Raw genomic sequence first — 20,431 nt, forward strand, 5'->3', positions numbered from 1 at the left:
AGAAGCCAATCACACTTGGGAAAATATCACAGTAAACTCTCCTACTCAAAGTTGGGCAAAATGCGCAAGTAGATTTCATCTACTATGTGAATGTTGGTGTGTGTCTCGGAGAGACAGGTGAGTTTGTTTCTCCTTTGGTAATGTTTCTTTTCTAGGTTACATTCATAGGCAATTTTTAACTTCTTGCAGCGGCAGGATTCCAGTGATACTTGTGACAATGGTGAGGAAGTAAGTCACTCTGCCTCCTGCTGGCCACAAACAGAAAGGTTGAGCTTTTGGCTTATGACCAGAGGTCACATTTCTCCTCCACAGACTTAAGAACTTATGAAGGAATGGAAGACTAAAAGGGAAAAGGAAGAGTGGGCTTCCTTTTTTGCTTAGCCTATACTAAGCTCTAGGTGTTAATAAACTAGATCAGATTCCTTATTTTGTGAACCAAAACCCGAGGTTGACACATCTTCTACACTAGCTACACAAACAAAAGGGATGGACAGGAGTCCAGAAAAGCCCTGATCTATACGCCAATATCCCTGTTCCCTCTCCCTGAGTGATGGAAGCGGCAAGCCCAGTCACATCCTGTATTAAGGGCCCCTGTTCCTTAAAACTCAGGGCCCCATACCAGCTTCTCCCCTGAATGCTGTCTTCAGTTTCATTTTCTTCCCTTTCCCCAAACCCCAATAAAACACACCAACTGCTTCAGAATATTTCTGGGTTGTGTTTTTTTGTGGGTCATCTTCTTTTTTTTTTTTTTTTATTTCAAATACTCAAAAAGTCCCCTGGGCTCTGTGGGGCTCCCCACGCTCATGGCCCCTTTCCCCACACTCACTGCCCTTTTCCCCACAGCAAATCTATTTCAAGGACAGCACTTTTTAAAATGAACAATTAACACTGGGTTCTCAGCTTGCTCTGCGGGACCAGAGGGGTTGTTTGCTTCTGTCATCTTTAGATGGACAGTTTCTTTTATCTGACCCCAGGTCCCCAGCCACATCCAAGCAAACAAGGCATTTTTCTACAGAGCTGAATCAGAACTCTTCATCTGGAATCTGCTCCACCCCTCCCCCTTACACCCATCCCACACCAGCCACATGGTTGGGAAGGAAGATAGTCAGGAATGTTTTTATCAACTCCAAGTCCTATTTCATATCCCCCACAAATTTCCCATCCCACCCTCTCACAACCCCCCCACCCCACCCCCCAGGATTTCACTGAGATTTCTCCCAACAATTATTTGGAAAAAAGGTAAAACAAAAAAGGTTCAGGGTCTTGGTGCTCAGCCCAAGGGGCTCCATGCGCTGGGACACCGACGGGCAGGGGCTTCTGCCTCTCCAGCCCGCACCCGAGCCACCTCCTGACCCCTGGCTGCCAAAGCAGGGAGGGGCAGGAGCCAGCACAGGACCCAGGAGGGCAGCGTCTCAGGATCTGGCGGAGCCCCGGGCAGCATCATTCAACTTGGCCACTGCGGACGAACACAGAAGAAGAAAAAGAAAACACTGTCAAGTAATAAGGGAAAAAATTCGAAGTTCCATCCCAGTCCCTACCCCATGACTCTTCCACACTTAACAATCATTAGGCTACCTGGCACATGCCTGAATCTGATCCACAGAGAGCTGGGGAGGGAGGGGGGAAGGGAGAGAGAAGGAGAGAGAGGTAGAGAAGAGAGAAGAGAAGGGGGAGGGGAGAGAAGGGGGAGGGGAGGAGAGGGAGAGAGGGAGGGAGAGGGAGAAGGGTGGTGGTGGTGGTGGGGAGGGAATTTCAGTTTTTTTCTATCCACAAAAAGTGTTCTTTACCTTTTTGGAGATACCCATGAAAGCAATACAGAAAATTCTTTAGACAAAGATCACAATAACTGGAGGTTTGCAGGGGCATAAGCTGCCTGGCTTAGAGAGCAGGCTTGGTTTCACAGGCATGGCCACAGTCAGCTGTACGCAGCAGCAGAGACTGACGGGGGCTAAGAGCGATGAGGTGGTGACAGCAGGTAGTCCACGGCCAGACAACACACGTGTTGTTCTGAGTGGATTTAATAATCTAGGTTTAATCAAAGCAATTTGGATCTGGATTTGGGAATGACCCTTCTTTGCCATGGACGTGATGTATTTCATGCTGTGGAAATAGGTGGCAAATACAAAATGTAGCTTGTTTCTTTGTTTCTTATCCTTGAAGATGACCAGGTAGAGAAAGAGCAAGATCAACAGTTTTCTGATTTCCCTATTTTTTCTATTCCTTCCTAAAAACCAGACTTGTGACCTCTGTCTTGAAGATTCAAATGACCAATAGAGAAAGCAGCTGAGACAGAAAAGAAAAAAGTACAAAATTCGAGAAGATCGGAGATGAAGAAAACGTACAAAATTATATATATATTTATATATATAATAACATGACATATCTATGTACAACATGGCTGGGACAGTTGAGGAAACTATACAAGGATGTTCAGCATTTTCCCCTTCCCACAAGGACTTTAGACTAAGGAAGACAGCATGAGGAATGAAGCAAGAAACACAAAAATTATATACAATTACAAGTGACAGTCAAGGAGTTTGGGGGCCAGGAAATCCAGGGATCCTGCTCTCTCCATTCCTTCCTCACCAACTCTCTCCTACCCCATCTGAGTGACTGCCTGAAAAGTGAATGGCTGGTCAGGAAAGGAGTATACACACCTGCCAATCACTCTGCATGTGCACCAGCAAGTTCATGGTCATTCTCCTGCTAAATCTTTTCTTTTTTTTAAGTTTTATTTAAGTACTCTCTACACCCCACATGGGGCTCGAACTCGCGCATGCTCTTCCGACTGAGCCAGCCAGGCACCACGGGTCATTCTCATCAGCCCAAAGGTTTGATGTATTAGGATTTGTGAGGTGAGAGGGCAAGAGAGAATTACAGAATCTTGTCCTCTTAAACAGTTAGTTGTTGCCCTGGCCCTCTCTGTCATAACCAGCAGTAGGATTCAGGCCAAGCTAGTGATAAGCAGACTGAAGACGCTGGTCACCTGCACCCCTCTCCTCCATCTGCTCTTGAATCTCCACTGCTGCTGCTCATCCCACAAGAGCTGAGTTACTGAGCCCTAGGAAGGCAGAGATTTATCAGTGCTCCATTTCTTGCCCCCTGACCATCTTCCTCCACCAGCTTCCTCCACGGTGAATCATCTCCTAGGAACCTGCTGCTCCAGCCCCACCACAGTACCGAGGCCTGGAGGCTGGCTCAGTTTGCCCCTTTTTTTCTGGTCTCCTTAGCAGTACGCCTGGCATCTGATCACATCTGAAACATGGGACTCTACATGTGCGTGACTAAGCACGTGTCCTCAGGCCTGCAGCCTGGCTCCCAGAGCAGCTTTTTAGCAGCAAAGGCCCAGACTGGGGGCCAGGAAAATGGGTGGGGGTAGAGGCAAGAAGCTTCCATAGAAGCTAGCTTCTTAGAACTTTTCCCTTGGCCTTAAGTCCATGATACTTATGAGGCCCTCTTGCCTGAATTTATAATCCCCAAATCTCAACTTCCTCTCTCCCCATGTAGTCCTCTAATGGTTCCCCTTTGTAGGCTCACCCACAGGCCTTCCTCACTTAGTTTTACAATGAATAGCACAGACTTTTTTTCAGCTGGCAGTTACAGGATTTTAAAATTCTAACCCATCTTATCTATATTCAGCTCTTTTACAGATGAGGAAATAGAAATCCACAGAGGTTAAATGACCAAGGTTACATATCAGTTCTGCTGAGATGGAGTGCAACTAAAACCCAGATATCTTGACTCCAAAGCCAGTGCGAATCTTTCCACTATCCCATGATATTTTCGAAAGCAACATGCTGGAAGAGAGAGAGAAGGTGCCCATTTCATGTGAATGAAGTTCTCCAATCTTTACATTATTTAAGAGCCACGGCAACCTGTAAGAGACACTCACTGAGTAAGGGAGGTTAGGTGGGCACTGTAGTTTTAGGCAAGCAAATCAGTTTTTCTTTTTGAGGGTTCTCTAAACCTGACACAATGGAAACACAAAGCAATAGCAGCCTAAGGGAAAAAACACTTAGAAGCACAGAAAACAGATCTCATTCAGTCTACCTTTCCCAGCTATGTCAGATTAGCTTCTAGATGGAAATCTACCATATTATTCCCAAGGCTTAGCCTAACCAATTTTGGGATATTCTCTTCCAAAAGGAGAAATCACATCTCCCCAGTTTCTCATACAAAAGAAAAAGAGCATTTGCAGCATTATCCAATCCTAGTCTCTTATTTCTGGGCCTCTACCTGGGCTACAGTGAGGGTGCGAAAATCTCAATTTAATCAAAGAAATGAACTCAGAGCCCCTTTTCAACCCACATCACCTTCTCAGCAGCCCCCAGGAGAATCACAGTCATTTCTGGCTAGCAAGCTGAGAAGATCTAACTAGGTGCTCATTTCATCCCTGCCTATGATATATTAAAGTCCAGTGGGTGAGGAAGGGGAGAGAAGGGGGGGCCCAGGTTACCCCGCAAGCTTGCTGGTGACGAGTGAGGACTTTCTCTGGGGCAGGTCCTGTGGGGTGGGGATGTGGTCACCAGTCACCAGATTCTTGTCCGGTCCTGCACTTGGCAGCTGCTTGTTCTTCATCTTGGCTTTGGCCATGTTGTAGTCTCCTGAGTCAAAGTACTTTTGCTAGGAGACAAGAGGGATGTTTAGGTGAGTGAGGAACTCTGGCCTTCCTCGAAAGCAAGGAGACCCACATCCATTATAAACCCTCATCAATGCTTAGATTTTTCCAGTCTTCCTTGATTAACCTCATTACACAAATAGTTTAGCATTAATTACATGTACTTATGTCTTGTCTCCAATGTGTTCTGACATTTCAGGTTGTAGGCAGTTTCCTAGCTACAGTAGACATTTTATGAGCAAAGAGATAACCCCTACATCCTTTATACACCCATCAATACAGGATGGTTCAACCAAATTACTGACTATTCATTAAGGCTTACTGAGGACCTATTAGTCTCCAATGGGCTTGGTCCTGGGGAAATTAACAAGACATACAGAAGTGTCAATCTGGAGCTATCCTAGCAATCAGCAGGAGATCAACCTCAAGCCTACAACCTCAAAATTAAAAATGATTCCCTCAGACCATGAATAGAAATGGTTTGTTCATGAGGATAATGTACTTTTCCTCTGACTCCCACTGCTCCCACACATGTTCCATGGCTATGACAGCCTGCCCACGCCTGCCTTGCCTGCAGCAAGGTAAACTGCAAATCAGCATCACATCATCATCTGTGCCTAAGACTCAATAACTAGGATTCTCCACAGGGATCTGTTTCACCGTCTATTTCATCCACACCTGGGAACGCCCTTAGGCAGTTTACTGCCTTACAATCTCTCAATTAGCTTCAGGTACCTACGGGGACTGAGAAACCTGATTGGGAGCTAGATGGCTATGAAAGCAGACCCTCCCTTGGTGAGGACCACCACTCCGGATGGAAAAATAAGTCTCTTGAGAGAGCACAGTTAATGGCTGGTGCTAATTTCAAGGGTCTGAAGAAAGCTATTCATTTCAAGCTGAAGAAATCTATAGGACAGATGGTTTGATCTTTTTTTTGAAATCATGCACCCCAAAACTTAGCTCTAATCTTAAAAAGTGCAGTCCTAAAACTCCCACCATTTAAACAGACAAATGCCTAGGGGAGTCAGCATTTCAGTTTCTAACATCCTTCCTTCCCCCAATCCTCCAATGCCCCCCACATCCAAATGTCTCAACATTAAGCCTTCATACCCTGTATGATACCATATTAGGGATTTACAATAATTTGCCTCGCTCTTTACAAGTTTTTAATTCCTCTCTACTACTGCCCAATAGCAGAACCTCTGGATAAACATTCACAAGAGGCTCTACAGATCTTATCCCTAAAGACCCTTTTGGCTCCAGTAAGAGGATAAGAGATTGGGTCCCATACCCCTTTCTGGAGTCTCTTCATGAGGAAGTCGGAGCCTCCAGGCTTTTGTCCTAGGCTTGGATATTTGGCCTTTAGCTTTGCCTCCTCAGCTCTCTCAGGGAGAATACCTTCTTTCTCCTGTGTGTCCTGGAGGAAACAAATGGGCCAATTAAATTAAAAATTGAGAAGCAAGGGCACCTGGGTGGCTCAGTCAGTTAAGTGGCTCAGGTCATGATCTCATGGTTTGTGAGCCTGAGCTCCGCATTGGGCTTTGTACTGATAGTTCGGGGCCTGCCTGGGGATTCTCTCTGTCTTGTCTCTCTCTCTCTGTGTCCCTCTCCCACTCACACTATGTCTCTCTCAAAATAAACCTAAAAAAAAAAAAAAGTTTTTATTTTTAAGAGAGCATGTGAGTGAGTGAGTGAGTGTGCACATGCCCCAGAGCAGGGGAGGGGCAGGAGAGAAAGGGAGACAGAGGATCCAAAGCGACTCTGCGCTGAGAGCAGAGGGCCTGATGCGGGGCTTGAACTCACGAATGGTGAGCCGACCTGAGCCCAAGTCAGACGTTTAAACTACTGAGCCACCCAGGTGCCCCATAAATAAATAAACTTAAAAAAAAAATTGGGAAGCAACCCTTCTAATATCTAGAATTTTTTAATGTTTATTTATTTTTGAGAGAGACAGAGTGTGAGGGGGTTAGGGGCAGAGAGAGAGGGAGACACAGAATCCGAAGCAGCCTCCAGGCTCCGAGCTGTCAGCACAAAGCCTGACGCGGGGCTCGAACCCACAAACCATAAGAATGTGACCTGAAGTCATGGGACGCATAACCAACTGAGCAACCCAGGAGCCCCTAGTAACTTTATACTATCAACTTTTCCTGGAAATCTACCCTCTTGTGAATATACTGTCTCTACCCTGCTCCTAAACAAACCTAGACTTTTGTTCAAATCTTTAAAGCTCAAGATAACTGTATTGTGAGAAAACACACACACACACACTCTCTGCTTCTCACACTACGCTTAAGGAACCACTTCAGTGACTTGGAGTTAAAAATAGTACCTAAACACAATTTTTCAATCAAGAGCAAACCATAGCTTATTCAGCAAAGGAGCTAGGAAAGAAAGAAAAGAGCTAACTAGGGCTTCTGGTGATCCAAGAGGAGTAGGAAACTTCCCTGGCTATCCCTAACACACAGTACAGGTCAAACAGGAAATCAAAGGGGATAATTCTGCTGAGATGTTCCCTTTTACCCCAAGTCTAAGGCAGTCATCTGATTTAAGCCTCTCTGAGCTATGTGGCCTTCTCCAAATGTCTCTACCTTAATAAAGGAACAACGTTGCTTCAGCATTTCCATAAACCTTAGGTAGGAAGGTAACAGGTAAAGAGATAAAAATGACACTATTTTTAACCTCAAGAAAATTAAGACACAGGAGGTTCACTAGTATTTACCCACAGTTTTTGCCAAAAGGTCAACACCTTCCCCAGTGGGGCAAGTGATGGACGTTTAGGGAACATGCCAAGAACTTGGAATTGGCTTGCAGGGGCTCTCACCGTAGTTATTACTCTCTTCTTGTTTTTGTGGGCCCCAATGCCCTTTTCTTTAGTGACTTTTTAAAGGGACCTAAAGCCGGGGTGCCTGGGTGGCTCAGTTGGTTAAACATTTGACTCTTGGTTTCTGCTCAGGTCATGATCTCATGGTTTGTGAGTTCAAGCCCTGAGTTGGGCTCTGCACTGACTAAGGAGCCTGCTTGGGATCCCCTCTCCCTCTTTCTCTCAAAATAAATGAATTAAAAAACATTTTTTAAAAAAGGACCTAAGGGGGTGCCTGGGTGGCTCAGTCGATTAAGTGTCCGACTTCGGTTCAGGTCATGATCTCGTGGTCCATGGGTTTGAGACCCGCGTGGGACTCTGTGCTGACAGCCTGGAGCCTGGGGCCTGCTTCGGATACTGTGTCTCCCTCTCCTTCTGCCCCTCCCCACTCCTCTCAAAAAAATAAATGTTAAAAAAATTATTTAAAAAAGGACCTAGGGGCGCCTGGGTGGCTCAGTAGGTTAAGCGCCTGACTTCTGCTCAGGTCATGATCTTACGGTTAGTGGGTTCGAGCTCCGCATCAAGCTCTCTGCTGTCAGCACAGAGCCTGTTTCAGATCCTCTGTCCCTCCTATCTCTGCCTCTCCCCCGCTCACAAGTGCCTCCCCTGCGGGAGGCAGGAAGGAAGGAAGGAAGGAAGGAAGGAAGGGAGGGAGGGAGGGAAGACCTAAGAAAGAAAGGAAGAGAAAAGAAAGAAAAGACCTAAGGCAATTTGTATCTCTTTTTAATGTAATTATATTCCCTTCCCTTGAAAATCTGGCACATATATCAGGTGCCTTTCACAACGCCCTGAGCCCAGTACTAAATGTTGTAAGTCAAATACAAGCCCCAAGAAGAGGTTTATTTGGGGTGTTTTCATCACAGAATTGTGGGTGAACTAAGTCCCATTGCCTTGGAAGTCGGGGTCGTGGTGGAAATAGGGTGGAGTCTCTCTTGTCACGATTCCTTTCGTGTCTTTCCTAGGTTTAATCTCCATTATGCTTTATGGATCTCTAGTCCTCTTCAGTCCTGTTAGTTCCCAATTGAGGCTGGGGAACAGTGGGACCCCAACCGTCAAAATAGGTCTCTTGAGAAAGTTGCCGCCTTAAAGTAGCCATGATTAATAATTACTTCTCCCTTCGCCCAATGCTGGTCCTTCTTAATCGTCTCTACTTCCACCTGTATCCTTCTGATAGGGAACCCACCTAGCTGCTGGGCCTTTTACCCCCCTCTACCAATAACACACATCGCTTCTCAGGACCACCTGCCCCCTTTCATTCACCCAGTCTTTCCAAGCACCCGCCCCGCACCCAAGCTTGGCCAATGATAGCACCTTTTCAATGTGTTGAGCAGTAGGCCTATTGGCCAATCAGAAAGAGTAAGGCACTGACTGACAACGGGCCCAACTAACCAGCCCCAGAGCTGCAAGCTGTGTTAAAGCTCACCCTGCGTGACGCAAGAAGTGGCCAACCCCTGCAGAGCCTGAGACCATGGCGACCAATCCGCACTGGTGGGAGACCGTCTCCCGCCCCATCACGGTCGCCCCCAGCTCGCCGGCCCGCACCCCCTCCATTTCACCTGCTTCTCCTCGCCGGTCTCCTCCGCAGGGTTCTCCTCTTCTTGTTTCTGGGACATGGCGGGACCAGGCCTGTGAAGTGTAGGGGGCCCGGGAAGTCAACCGGAGAAGGGAAGGGGGAGGGGAAACGGGGACAACCTGCGCTGCTTCTTCGGCTCCTGTCACTAGGGTTGCTCAGTCAAAATGGCGGCCCCTGCCTGTGACGTTATGGCCGCCCCTTCCTATGGGAGCCAATGGGAGTGAGGTAGATAGGGCAATGACGTAACGATCTGCCAATAGTCGCTGGCTAGAGGTGGGTTCTTTGAAGGCGACAGGCAAGCTGGAACACCAATGTGGACAGAGAGTGAGCTCCGAGGACCAATTGGGAGCCCGTGGGGGTGTTAGCGGGCGGCGCAGCTAGCTTTGGCATTTTTGCTCCTTTGGTGGGACGAGACTTTTTTCTGTCTACGGCCCGGCACCCAGAAGGCTTTGCTGAGCTTCAAACTGGAGAGCGAAAAGATGGGAACCTTTCATTTGCAGATAAAGAGGATTAAGCTTTGTGCAGTGTTAGCAGAAAACTCTCAATCTTCAGAAAATAATTTGGAAGTCAGAGTATACCTTAAATTGGTACTCAACACTGTTGCCATGTATGTACTTGGTGTTTGGAGCGGAGAGACTGGGACCCCAAACCAAGTTGTCTTGCACAGAAGGCTTTACGTTCCATGATTTAACACTTCTGTACAGTTTTTTACTTGTTCAGGGTCAGCCCATGGAGACTAAGTTCCTTGAAACGGAGACCACAGTTCCAGGTACATGGTAAACAGTAAATACAGTTAACACCAGTTAACGTATCCTGAGTCACAGTTCAACAGTATTTCTTGAGCGTCAGTGTGTAGATGGTAATATATTAGTTTTACGGCGGTACGTATAGAATAAGACAGTCTCTGCTCTTAGCTTAATAGACATGTGGGGAGGGGTTTCACAGTGTGCCAGGTGTACCCTCAGATTAAGTAGACACATCCTCCTGGAGTGTAAGTCCACATTTTTATATTAAAAACAAACATTAGTTTAATACCAATAACACTGCAAAATTCATACTAAAGTTTAATTTTCCAGGCAGCTTCTTGTGACAGCCTTGGGGCTATCTGTTCATTTTTTTGTATAATTAGGTGTACTTCTGGAAAAGTCTGAGAAGCACTGTAATATGCAATTATACCAGGCAAAATCTGGTAAGCATTGAAATAAAAGTGTTAATAAAGTGTTATAGGGGTTCGTAGGAAGAGTCATATTCAGTTTAGATTCCCTACCACCTGTGACCAAGAAAAAAAAAGACTTCATGGGGTGGGGGGTGGCACTTGAAATAAGGTTTTTTTTGTTTTGTTTTTTATTCAAGTAAACTCTACATTCAACGTGAGACTCAAACTCATCAACCAGCTTGTGACTGAATTAGCCAGGTCTCCCTGAGATAAGTTTTAAAGAACTCAGCAGTTTTCTGGGTAAAGGTGAAGGAAGGGTATTCCAGGTGTTAGGTGCAACACAAAGGCTAGAAAAATAGAATCGAGTGCAGAACATGGAGGGCTTTGAATGCCAGGATAAGGCACTTGTGAATAATTTAGTAATCCATGAGAGAGACATTTAAGGTTTTTAGGCCAGAGAGTGGACAGATCAGAACTTCCCCTTTAGGAAGATTCATTTGGAGATAATGAATAAAAATAATTCAGAATTCCATGCAGAAAGACCCTAGAAGTGGCAGTCTAGCCAGGAGTGCACTACAATACTCTAGGTGGAAGAGAATTGGGATTTAACCTAGAAATGTAGTTTATAGAAAACTGTGAACCTAATTGAGAAAGTCTGTGTCTATGAGATTCACAGCTGAGTGAATACAGGGAATGAGGCAGCCATGTGCTTCAGGGTAATATCTGCAGAAATAATTCAAGAAGAGAAGTCAATATGAGAATGGAATTGGAAACAGAAAATGAGGAGTTCAGCTTTGAGAACATTGACTTTTTAAGACAAATGGGCCATTTGGTGGAGTTATCCAGGCAATGAAGCCTTTGGATAAATGACCCGAGATCTCCAACATAGCTACCATTTTAGAGGTCTAGGAAATGTAGACCTAGAGTTTGGGAGAAAAGTAGAAGGTCACTATGAGCAAAACTTGGACTTCTTCATGTAAATGTAAGTAAAGTTGTGGAAGTAGATGAGATCACCTAAGGAGAATGAAAAAGAGTCCCAAGATGGAAAACTGGATAAAAGTTGGCAAGGGACACAGACACAAATGATCAGAGGGGTAAGGAGAAGAACCAGGAAAAAAGTGACAGAAGTTGAAGATGGAGGGGACAAAATTGCATGCAGTTAAAGAGTGAGGAAGTGATAGCAATATTCAACAGTAAAGCAGAGGAAGGAATTAGAATAATGAAAAGGAGGCAGAACTCTGTTTTCTTTTTGGGAAAACAGACACGATTCAAGCATGTTTTCAGAAAAGGGCAAGAGGCTAATTGAGAGAAACTAAAAAGGTAATTTGTTTTGTTTCAGTTTATTTATTTTTGAGAGAGACGCACACACACAGAGCGTGAGTGGGGGAGGGGCAGAGAGAGAGAGTGAATCCGAAGCAGGCTCTGCACTGCCAGGGTAGAGCCTGATGCAGGGCTTGAACTGTGAGACCGTGACCTGAGCCGAAATCAGACACTTAATGAACTGAGCCACCCAGGTTCTGCTGTAATTATCCATTTTAAAGAGAAGATAAAGAATTAAAGTCTCAGGGGAGATCATTAGATCAAGAGGGAGAGAAACAGATGTGTTGAAGGGGAAATTGTACAGAGAGATTTTGAAGTAGTTAAACATTTAAGGAAGTCACGTTGAATGTCCTTGCTTTTCTGCAGTCAATCTTTTGAGAATAAAAAGGATGGCAGGGTGGGATAGAGAATCTAGGAAAGGTGGGGGTAGAAACAGCACTATAGAAAATAGCAATGATTCCTAAAAGATCTAAGATTAGATAGGTATGGATTTGTAGTAGTCTTAATCACCATGGCTTTGTGACTTTGGTCAATAACTCCTGGCTGTCTTGATATGGAGAAAACAGCCAGCCTGTTAATAAGGACAAAGGACTGGTAAAGAAGGAACAGTGGAGGGAAGACAATGAGGAAGTCCATATTGGTTTGCCAGTTTGTTGAAATACCTGACCATAGCATCGAGGCTCTCTAGGAAGGACGGAATAGAAAGGCGATGGAGAACTGGGCATGACACAGAGGAAGCTCAGATTTGGTGGGCATGCTAAGAGGCAGAAGAGCAGGAGGTCATAGTGAGGGGAATTTGAGGGTGTTATCTAGGAAGGTGGAGAAATTGCAGGTTACGATGAGCTCCAGCCTATAATTGTAATTGATGGTAGATATGCAGGGATATAAAGTCACTGACTTTGATGTAATCAAGCACACGTGAAGTCACAAATGTTGAAGTCTCAGAGCATAATGATAGGGAAGGGGGTTAGGACAGGGTGACTGTGACCCATAGTCATAGGTGGGAATGAGCTATACGTCTCCAACGTATGTATTTAAACACATAAGTCACCACATTGTGTGCCTTACATTGTGTGAAAAACTACAGTATTAGGTAAGTATGTATGACACCAAATGGGTTGTACTCATAAGTGTTTAAAAGATCATTTCTAGCTGAGCTGGGCAAGGAATGTTTCAGACAAGGCGGAACCTGAACCCAGACCCTAAGGATGAATAGGAAGGTTGGAGATTGGCAGAGGGTGGGGGAGGAAAGGAAGACAATTTAGAGGACAACCTTATCTTATAAAAGGTTAGAGGGTAACTGAAGACAATGGAAGAGGGAGAGGGAAACTATAGCAAGGGTAACAATTTCCTAGGGGGAGAGAGAGCCTGCTAGCCCAATCTGTATTTTTGAAAATCTCCCTAAGGACAGTCTATAAATAAGGCTAATCTAGGAACCTGTGTGGAAGCAGCAAACCATGAAGCTGTTCAGGTTGCCAGGGTCCTGAGGAGACTCGTAAGTCATAGTCAAGTGTTGGGGTTTCATGAGGACACAGGGGAACCTGATTTCAAGCAGGAAAATTGTACTGTTAGACAGGATTTGTAAAGACTTAACTGGAGTAGCTGGGTGGAGAGTGGACTGGAGGAAAGGCGAGACCAGCTGGACATCTGCTTGTGGTAGGCCAGGTGAGACTTGAGGCCTGATCAAAGGCAGAAGCCATGTAAATGAAGGAGCCGAAGAGACAAATGATACCGGAGGTGGGGAATAAAGATGAGAGAACCAAGGATGAATCCCAGGTTCCTGAGTGAAGTGCCATTTACAGAGAAGCAAATCCAAGAAGAGGCAATTGGAGGGAAGAAAGTAAGGAGAGAAGAAGACCTGAACTTCTTACCTTTTGGGGTTTTTTTCTTGCTTATGTCTGTTTCAGGTCAGGACCTAAATATATTTACAGTATGGGATGGGATATCTGGGAATAACACTGTACAACTTGCCAATGCATAAGCTACTTTCTACAGAAGAATGGCCATAAAAACAAAAACAAAAACCGTGAGACTGCAGAAATATCTGGGTCTCTTAGCACCCTCTGATGGGCCAAATTGAGAATATTAGGAAATTAACCAAGCTCTATCATCTCCTTGCCTCCTTAACAAACTTATACTCTTAGAACTGGCCCGAAGTGTAGCCTGAGGAAAGGAGCTAAGTGATCAAAATAATACAGTTAAAGATAAATTTCAAAAAAGGAAAAACATGTTGGGGCGCCTGGGAGGCTCAGTCTGTTAAGCATCTCTCCCCCTCCCTCCTCTGCCCCTCTCCTGCTTGTGCTCTCTCAAAGTGATAAACTTAAAAAAAAAAAATTTATCTTTTTCTCCCTCTGTCCCTCTCCCCCACCTGCTTGTATGAGCTCTAAAATTAAAAAAAAGAAAATTATGAGGAAAATCATAACTTACACAAATGATGGAATTAATAAGGTATTAAACTGGCTCAAAAGAGAATCTGAAGGGGCACCTGGGTGGCTCAGCTGGTTTAAGCGTCATGATCTCACAGTTCGTGAGTGCAAGCCCCACATCAGGCTCTGCACCGACAGCGTGGGGGCTGCTTGGGATTCTCTCTCTCTCTCCCTCGCTGGATCTCCCCTGCTCAGAGAGAAAGGAAAGAAAGGGAAGGAAGGAAGGAAGGAAGGAAGGAAGGAAGGAAGGAAGGAAGGAAGGAAGGAAGGAAGGAAGGAAGGAAGGAAGGAAAAGAGAGGAAGGAAGAGAGAAAGAAAGGAAAGAAGGAAGGAAGGAAAGAAAGAAGGAAAGAAGAAAGGAGAAAGAAGGTGAAAGGAGAAAGGAAAGAAAGGAGGAAAGAAAGAAAAAGGAAGGAAGAAAGGAAGGAAGGAAACAAAGAAAAGAAAGGAAAAGAAAAGAAAAAAAGAGGAAAAAAAAAGAAACCCTTCTGAAGGGGTAAAAGTCCCTAGATTCCTGAGTTTCTAAGGTAAGTTCAGATAAAATTTGCTCTATACTTAGGGAGGTTCAAGTAAGTTGAGAAAAACAAAGTGGTGGACAGACTATTGATATTCAGGGGGAAAAAACTACACAGAACATGTCTGTTTAAAGAGCTCTTTTGGAGTACTTGATCCCACCCCCCAAAGTTGAATCTACTTTTTTACAATTTGGAATATAAAGGAAACTGATGGCATTGAGTTGGACTGCTAGAAATAGGAGATTTCTGCCAGGAAGTGACCCTCACTTTGTCTGACTTGCATTCTGAGATAATTGTACTGCTTCCTGGGAGAGATAGCTCCCTTTCTCACTTAAAACACAGTCATCCATGTCTGTTCTCTTTCCATTGGAACTCACTGGGGAGAAAAGGCAGACAGACCAAAGTCTTGGAAAGAACTGGGGACACAGGAACAGAGATTCATGTACACATGTAATAGATAATAGGAAAATATTAAAAAAATAAGTTTTACCTAAGTTGTTTCAGCATTAAAACAATCTTTTTATTATTTAGAGTAAAACATTTTTAAATATCATATGAGTGAATATATGTCTACAGTTCTTTTAAGAACTGTGGAAAAGGGGAAGAACAAAATTTTTATCTTTTAATTAGAATCCTTTTTAGAGTTGTTAAAATTTGATGTCAGAAAACATACAATAAGAGAGTATTTAAAGTGTTATACAAAAACAAAAAACCCATTAGCCAGAAATTAAAAAAAATTTTTTTTTAAGTTTATTTATTTTTGCAGAGACAGACAGACAAGAGCATGAGTGGGGGAGGACCAGAGAGAGAGGGAGACACAGAATCTGAAACAGGTGTCAGCACAGAGCCCGACGCGGGGCTCAAACGCACAGACAGCGAGATCATGACCTGAGCCAAAGGCAGGTGCTCAACCAACTGAGCCACCCAGGTGCCCCTTATTTGCTCACTTAAATGTGAGTTCTTGGGAGCCGAAATTGTGTCCTACACAACTTTTTATTGTCAGCACTTAGCAAGTGCCAGTTTTGGCACTTATAAGAGCCAAATTTGTAAGTACTCAATAATTTTTGGGATGAACGAATTACAAGCAATAAAATATCAAGCAGTGTTCTCAAATTTTGACATGCAAGTTTTTGGAGACTGTGTTTATTCATTTTTTTAATGTTTATTCATTTTTTGAGAGAGACAGAGCATGAATGGAAAAGGGGCAGAGAAAGGAAGACACAGATTCAAAAGCAGGTTCCAGGCTCTGAGCTGCCAGCACAGAGCCCAACGCAGGGCTCGAACTCACGAACTGCGAGATCGTGACCTGAGCCAAAGTTGGAAGCTCAACCAACTGAGCCACCCAGTCGCCCCTGGAGACTGTGTTTAAAGTGCAACTTCCTAAGCCTCTAACCCCAGAGAATGATTTACTAGGAACTTACATTTTCGTAAGGTACCCCCCACCCCCACCCCACAAGGTGATTTCAGTGCAGTGCTCTTGGCACCATGTTTTGAGAAACACTGTATAAAGGATGACTTATGTGAACAATGTTTTGTTTGAAATAAAAAGAACAGGAAGTATAAACAATCCTAGTATATACATTTCTTATTGTTCCTTGTGCTGTAGACATTATAAAGAAGGGAAGAACAATAAGCCTGTTATAAGCACAGTTTTCTTTTTGTAGAGGCCACTTTTAGGTAACAGGCTTGAACAATGGAAACTTGAGCAAGGCCAAAGGGTCCACAGCCTGACCAGTTGACTGAATACAGACAGGCCCATCAGGCGACCCATCTCAAAATATCCACAGGCCCTAACTAACCAATAGGCTACTCACAACCAGGCACAGGTACCAAAACAAGGGAAAATTCCATGGTCCCCATATCTCCTTACCTCCCCCACTTTAAAAACAGCCCCCACCCACTGCCTCCTGGCAGACAGTCTCTACTCTGCTCCCTAGTGGTATATTCAAGAAACTTCTATCCTGGCTCTTCTGCCTCAGGTGAATCCTTCCACAGCCTGCGCCCCAGGCTTCCACCTGATTGGGTCGCCCTACATTTGGGTGCCCCCATCTGATTGGGAGAGATGCCACACTTTCACATGTTGTTAACTCTGTTACAGTTAGGTAGGTTACCTGTGTTTCCAACTTTATACTTTCAGCTCTTAGGTAAGTTTCAGTGTCACTTGCAAGTAGATATGAATAGGGCAGAACATAATCCTTTTCTTGATGAAAAATGGTGTAATTGGGTAAATTATTTTGATTGAGATGGAGACACTATTCAGACTACAACATTAGCTGGTTGTATATAGGTCTGCCTATATATGTTACGATTCTATTTGTCTATCTCTAATAGTCTATACAGGATGAAACAGGCTGGTCTCCTGGTGTAAAGGGGGGAGTGTTACTGGCCTTGTGTGGAAAGTTCTTATTTCTAGTTAAAATAATTGAAGTTGTAAAATCAGAAAACCAATAATTATTTATTATACAGAAATGTGAAAACCCTATGCATTAAAGAAGGTGTTTTGCAGAGAATACTATACAGATTCAAACTGAAGACATTCTCATTGAGATACAACATAAAAATAAACACTGACCAAGTGTTTCAAGAAAGAACTCGACTTCTACCCCCCAATCAAGCTGACACTTTCCAGAACAAAACCTGGTTCAGAAAGGAAAACTAAGCCACATAGAGACAACACATGGACTGCTTTTGTACTTTCAGAGTGCCAAACTGAAGCTCTACTCAGCTGCACGTTTAGAACTCATTTCATGCTAAAATTCGTATCTCTAGTCATATAAGCAATACCTGAAAGTGAAAAACAAAACAATGATTGTTGATTTGGGGAATTCCGTGGGGCTACGCAGGTTTGGGGGAGGAGATGAAAGTTACAATCATTCATTCGTTTCAGATCAGGAAGAGTTGATATCAGGTCTGGGTTGTCTGTATGAGCCCTTTGACAGCCTGCTTCTCTGTAATGGTCAAAAGCTGAGTGTAGATCTCCATGTTGAGTGTAGAGATTAAATAAACAAATCTTAAAAAAATATTTGCATAGTAAATGCCTGAACTTAGCACAACTTGGTGCCTGTCCTCTTTATATTCCCAAATAGTAGACTTTATGTCAACATGCATTTCATACCAAATTGCCCATCAAAATAGTATTTTTCTTAATCTTCTCTTAGCACTCACTACTGAATTGAAAAAACTGAAAAGTTTTGAGAGATTTGGCTAGAAAGATGGTTATATTGAAACAAGACTAATGACTAGGAGGTTATCTATGGACTAAATACAGACAAAACTACTTCTAGAACCCTTAAATACGGACAGAATCTATCAATTTATGAAGGAAGCCAAAAACAGGGAACAAGAAGATCTGGAGTTTAGATACACTGTCTGGACTCAGGATGCTGCTATTAGGCAACTGAAATTTATAATTCCCTCAATTTGATCAGAGCAGAGACATATAGAGTAAATCTGGAGGAATCAGGACAATCATGAGCTAAAGGGTGGAAATTCTCATGCCACCTTCCTCCCTTATAAATTGGAATGCTGATTATTATGAAGGACGTGGCTGAGAGACCCATTTTTTTCATTCAGACTTTTGCCCTGATGAACGAGGGAGTAGGATAATGCTAAGAGAGAGTACAGAACATATTTCTGATTCTAGGACTGTGAGAACCAGGTAAGCAAATTTGCAATATTCTCATTAGGTTAGAAAAGGAAAGCTGAAAAATCATTAGTGGGACATATAATCCCAGAGACCATCTGCTCCAAAAATTAGTTTTGTTTCTACTGCCCAGACAGTTATTTCAATAACTATAATCCTTAGTAGAGTCTGAGAGACAAAGACTGTGAAAACGTGTATTTAAGATAGAAAACAGGGCGTCTGGCTGGCTCAGTTGATAGAGCATACAACTCTTAGTCTCAGGGTAATGAGCTCAAGTCCCATATTGGATGTGGAGTCCACTTAAAAAAAAAAAGAGATAGAAAACAAACCTTAGAAATCTTAGTTAATGGTTTGCTCTACATCTCATTCACATTTTGTGGCTGGAGAACTCCAAATCCCACTTAGATATTCCTGTTTATCCAAAAGCACACTGGATGGAAGCAAACCAGGAATGAGAGAAAGTGATAATTGTGTGTGTGTGTGTGTGTATTCACCTAGTTTATTCACCTCTGCAGTGGAAATTTAGGGAGAAATAAAGTCTGCTTACAATGGTCAAGGTTTATGGAGAAGCCCTGAAGTTGGCTCTCCCCAAATCATAAGTCTGATTCAAGAGAAGGAAAAACAAACAAACAAACAAACAAAAAACGATGAAAAACATCTCATCACACAAAACTCCGTGTGGTGTCTCTGACAGTCACGAGCCAGCAGGGGAAAAAGGAGAAACCCACCCACTGGCTTTAGGATTTATTGAAGGCTGCCAGCACAGCCCAGATCATCTCTGTGGCACTGTGCTTTGTCCCCTCCACTTCAGGGTCCAGTTCTACTAAGTCCTTGGCTCGATTCATTGCCACATCATACCTGTCATCTGTCAGAGAGGAGAAGACATTCTCTAGCACGTCAGAGGAGTGGGCCAGCACTAGGAGCGCTAGTGTTCGTTTGTCCATACGCTGGGGGTCATTCACCCACCGCTCTAGGACACTATCTTGAAGTTTTTTCACTAGTCGCTGTTTCTCTGTTGTATTGGTCACTGGATGAGTAGTCATGTCAAATAGGAGGAAATTCTGCTTCTCTGTGGTTAGAATACCCTTCTCTACTAGGTTCTTTGCAATTCGTTCTCTCACATTTCTCAGTTGGTACTGTAATTTGAAGGGGTTCCAGGTCTCACCTTTGGGAAAAAACAAATGGAAGACTTGAGCAATACGCTAAGCCAACTAGACCTAACAAGACATCTGCAGAACATTCCACCCTAACAGCATAAAACATACCCTTCTTAAGTACATGTGGCATACTCTACAGGATAGACCATTTGCTAGGCCATAAAATCAGCCTTAATAAAAGGACTGAAAACATACAAAGTATGCTATCCAACCACAATAGAATTAAACTAGAAATTAAATACAGGAGACAATTTGGGAAATTCAAAAATATGTGGAAATTAAACAACAAACTCCTAAATAACCAATGGGGTCAAAGAAATCACACTCAACTCTGAGTTGAATGAAAACTTATGCGATGTAGCTTAAACCAGTGCCAAGAGAGAAAGATATGACCCCAAATGGTATGCTAGAAAAGATATTAAATAAATCAATAACCTAACTTCTACTTTAAAAAACTAGACAAAGTAGAACACAATAAACACGAAGGAAGCAGAAGAAAGGAAATAATAGAGATTAGAGAGGAGATAAATAGAAACAATGAAAACAATAGAGGAAATCATTAAAATCAAAGGTTGGTTCATTGAAAAGATCAACAAATTGACAAACCTAAAGTGACAAAGAAAAAAGAGAGAAGAGTCAAATCACTAACATTAGGAATTAGAGAGGAAACATCACTACTGACCTTAAAGAAATAAAAATGGCAGGGGGTGCCTGGGTGGCTCAGTAGGTTTAGTATCCGACTCCAGCTCAAGTCATGATCTCACAGTTCGTGAGTTGGAGCCTTGCTTCAGGATTCTTTCCCTCTTCCTCTCTCTCTCCCTCTGCCCCCTGTGGGATTCTCTCTCTCTCCCTCTGCCCCTCATGAGATGCTCTCTCTCTCTCCTCCTCTCTGCCCCCCCCAAAAAAGTAAATAAAAAAAATCAAATTGAATTTCTATTCATTAGCAACAATCTGAAAATAAATTTTTTCTCAATTTTTGTAGTTGTTTTCTTACAATTATACTCATAATAGCATCAAAAAGAACAAAATAGTTAGGACTATATTTAACAAAAGTAGTATAAGACTTACACATTGGAAATTACAAAATATTGTTGAAAGAAATATCTAAATAAATGGAAAGGCATCCATGTTCATGGATTAGAAAACCTGATATTATTATTGTT

General features: G+C 43.3%; 2 protein-coding genes across 4 annotated transcripts in view; both read right to left on the reverse strand.

Moving 5' to 3' along the window:
• Positions 1 to 712: 712 nt before the first annotated feature.
• Positions 713 to 9,237, reverse strand: ENSA (endosulfine alpha). 2 transcript variants are annotated; one of them, XM_015077887.3, is made up of 4 exons: positions 9,035 to 9,233; positions 5,910 to 6,035; positions 4,457 to 4,623; positions 713 to 1,456 (listed from the first exon to the last, which is right to left on the reverse strand). In XM_015077887.3, the coding sequence occupies exons 1-4, from the start codon at positions 9,089 to 9,091 to the stop codon at positions 1,441 to 1,443; spliced, it is 366 nt and encodes a 121-aa protein (XP_014933373.1). In that variant the 5' UTR covers positions 9,092 to 9,233; the 3' UTR covers positions 713 to 1,440. The 2 variants fall into 2 exon arrangements, with proteins under 2 accessions (XP_014933373.1, XP_053070733.1); XM_053214758.1 differs by lacking the exon at positions 713 to 1,456 and adding an exon at positions 2,329 to 3,797 and having other exon boundaries at positions 9,035 to 9,237.
• A 7,665-nt stretch (positions 9,238 to 16,902) lies between these two features.
• Positions 16,903 to 20,431, reverse strand: part of GOLPH3L (golgi phosphoprotein 3 like) — a 37,657-nt gene continuing 34,128 nt past the window's right edge. For both annotated transcript variants that reach the window (XM_015077876.3, XM_027056258.2), the window contains one exon: positions 16,903 to 19,276. In XM_015077876.3, coding sequence (XP_014933362.1) covers positions 18,849 to 19,276 — 428 coding nt within the window. In that variant the 3' untranslated portion in view covers positions 16,903 to 18,848. The remainder of the gene's footprint in view (positions 19,277 to 20,431) is intronic.

This window comes from Acinonyx jubatus, chromosome C1 (genome assembly GCF_027475565.1).
Source record: "Acinonyx jubatus isolate Ajub_Pintada_27869175 chromosome C1, VMU_Ajub_asm_v1.0, whole genome shotgun sequence".
Taxonomy (NCBI): Eukaryota; Metazoa; Chordata; class Mammalia; order Carnivora; family Felidae; genus Acinonyx; species Acinonyx jubatus.

Excerpts from the sequence above, each read along its gene's own strand:
- ENSA (XM_053214758.1), bottom strand. The coding sequence starts at position 9,091 with ATGTCCCAGAAACAAGAAGAGGAGAACCCTGCGGAGGAGACCGGCGAG. Across the intron at positions 6,036-9,034 it reads AGACCGGCGAGGAGAAGCAG|GACACACAGGAGAAAGAAGG; the intron begins GTGAAATGGAGG and ends TGTTTCCTCCAG. Across the intron at positions 3,798-4,456 it reads GTCACCAGCAAGCTTGCGGG|CATGTTGCTTTCGAAAATAT; the intron begins GTAACCTGGGCC and ends TCTCTCTTCCAG.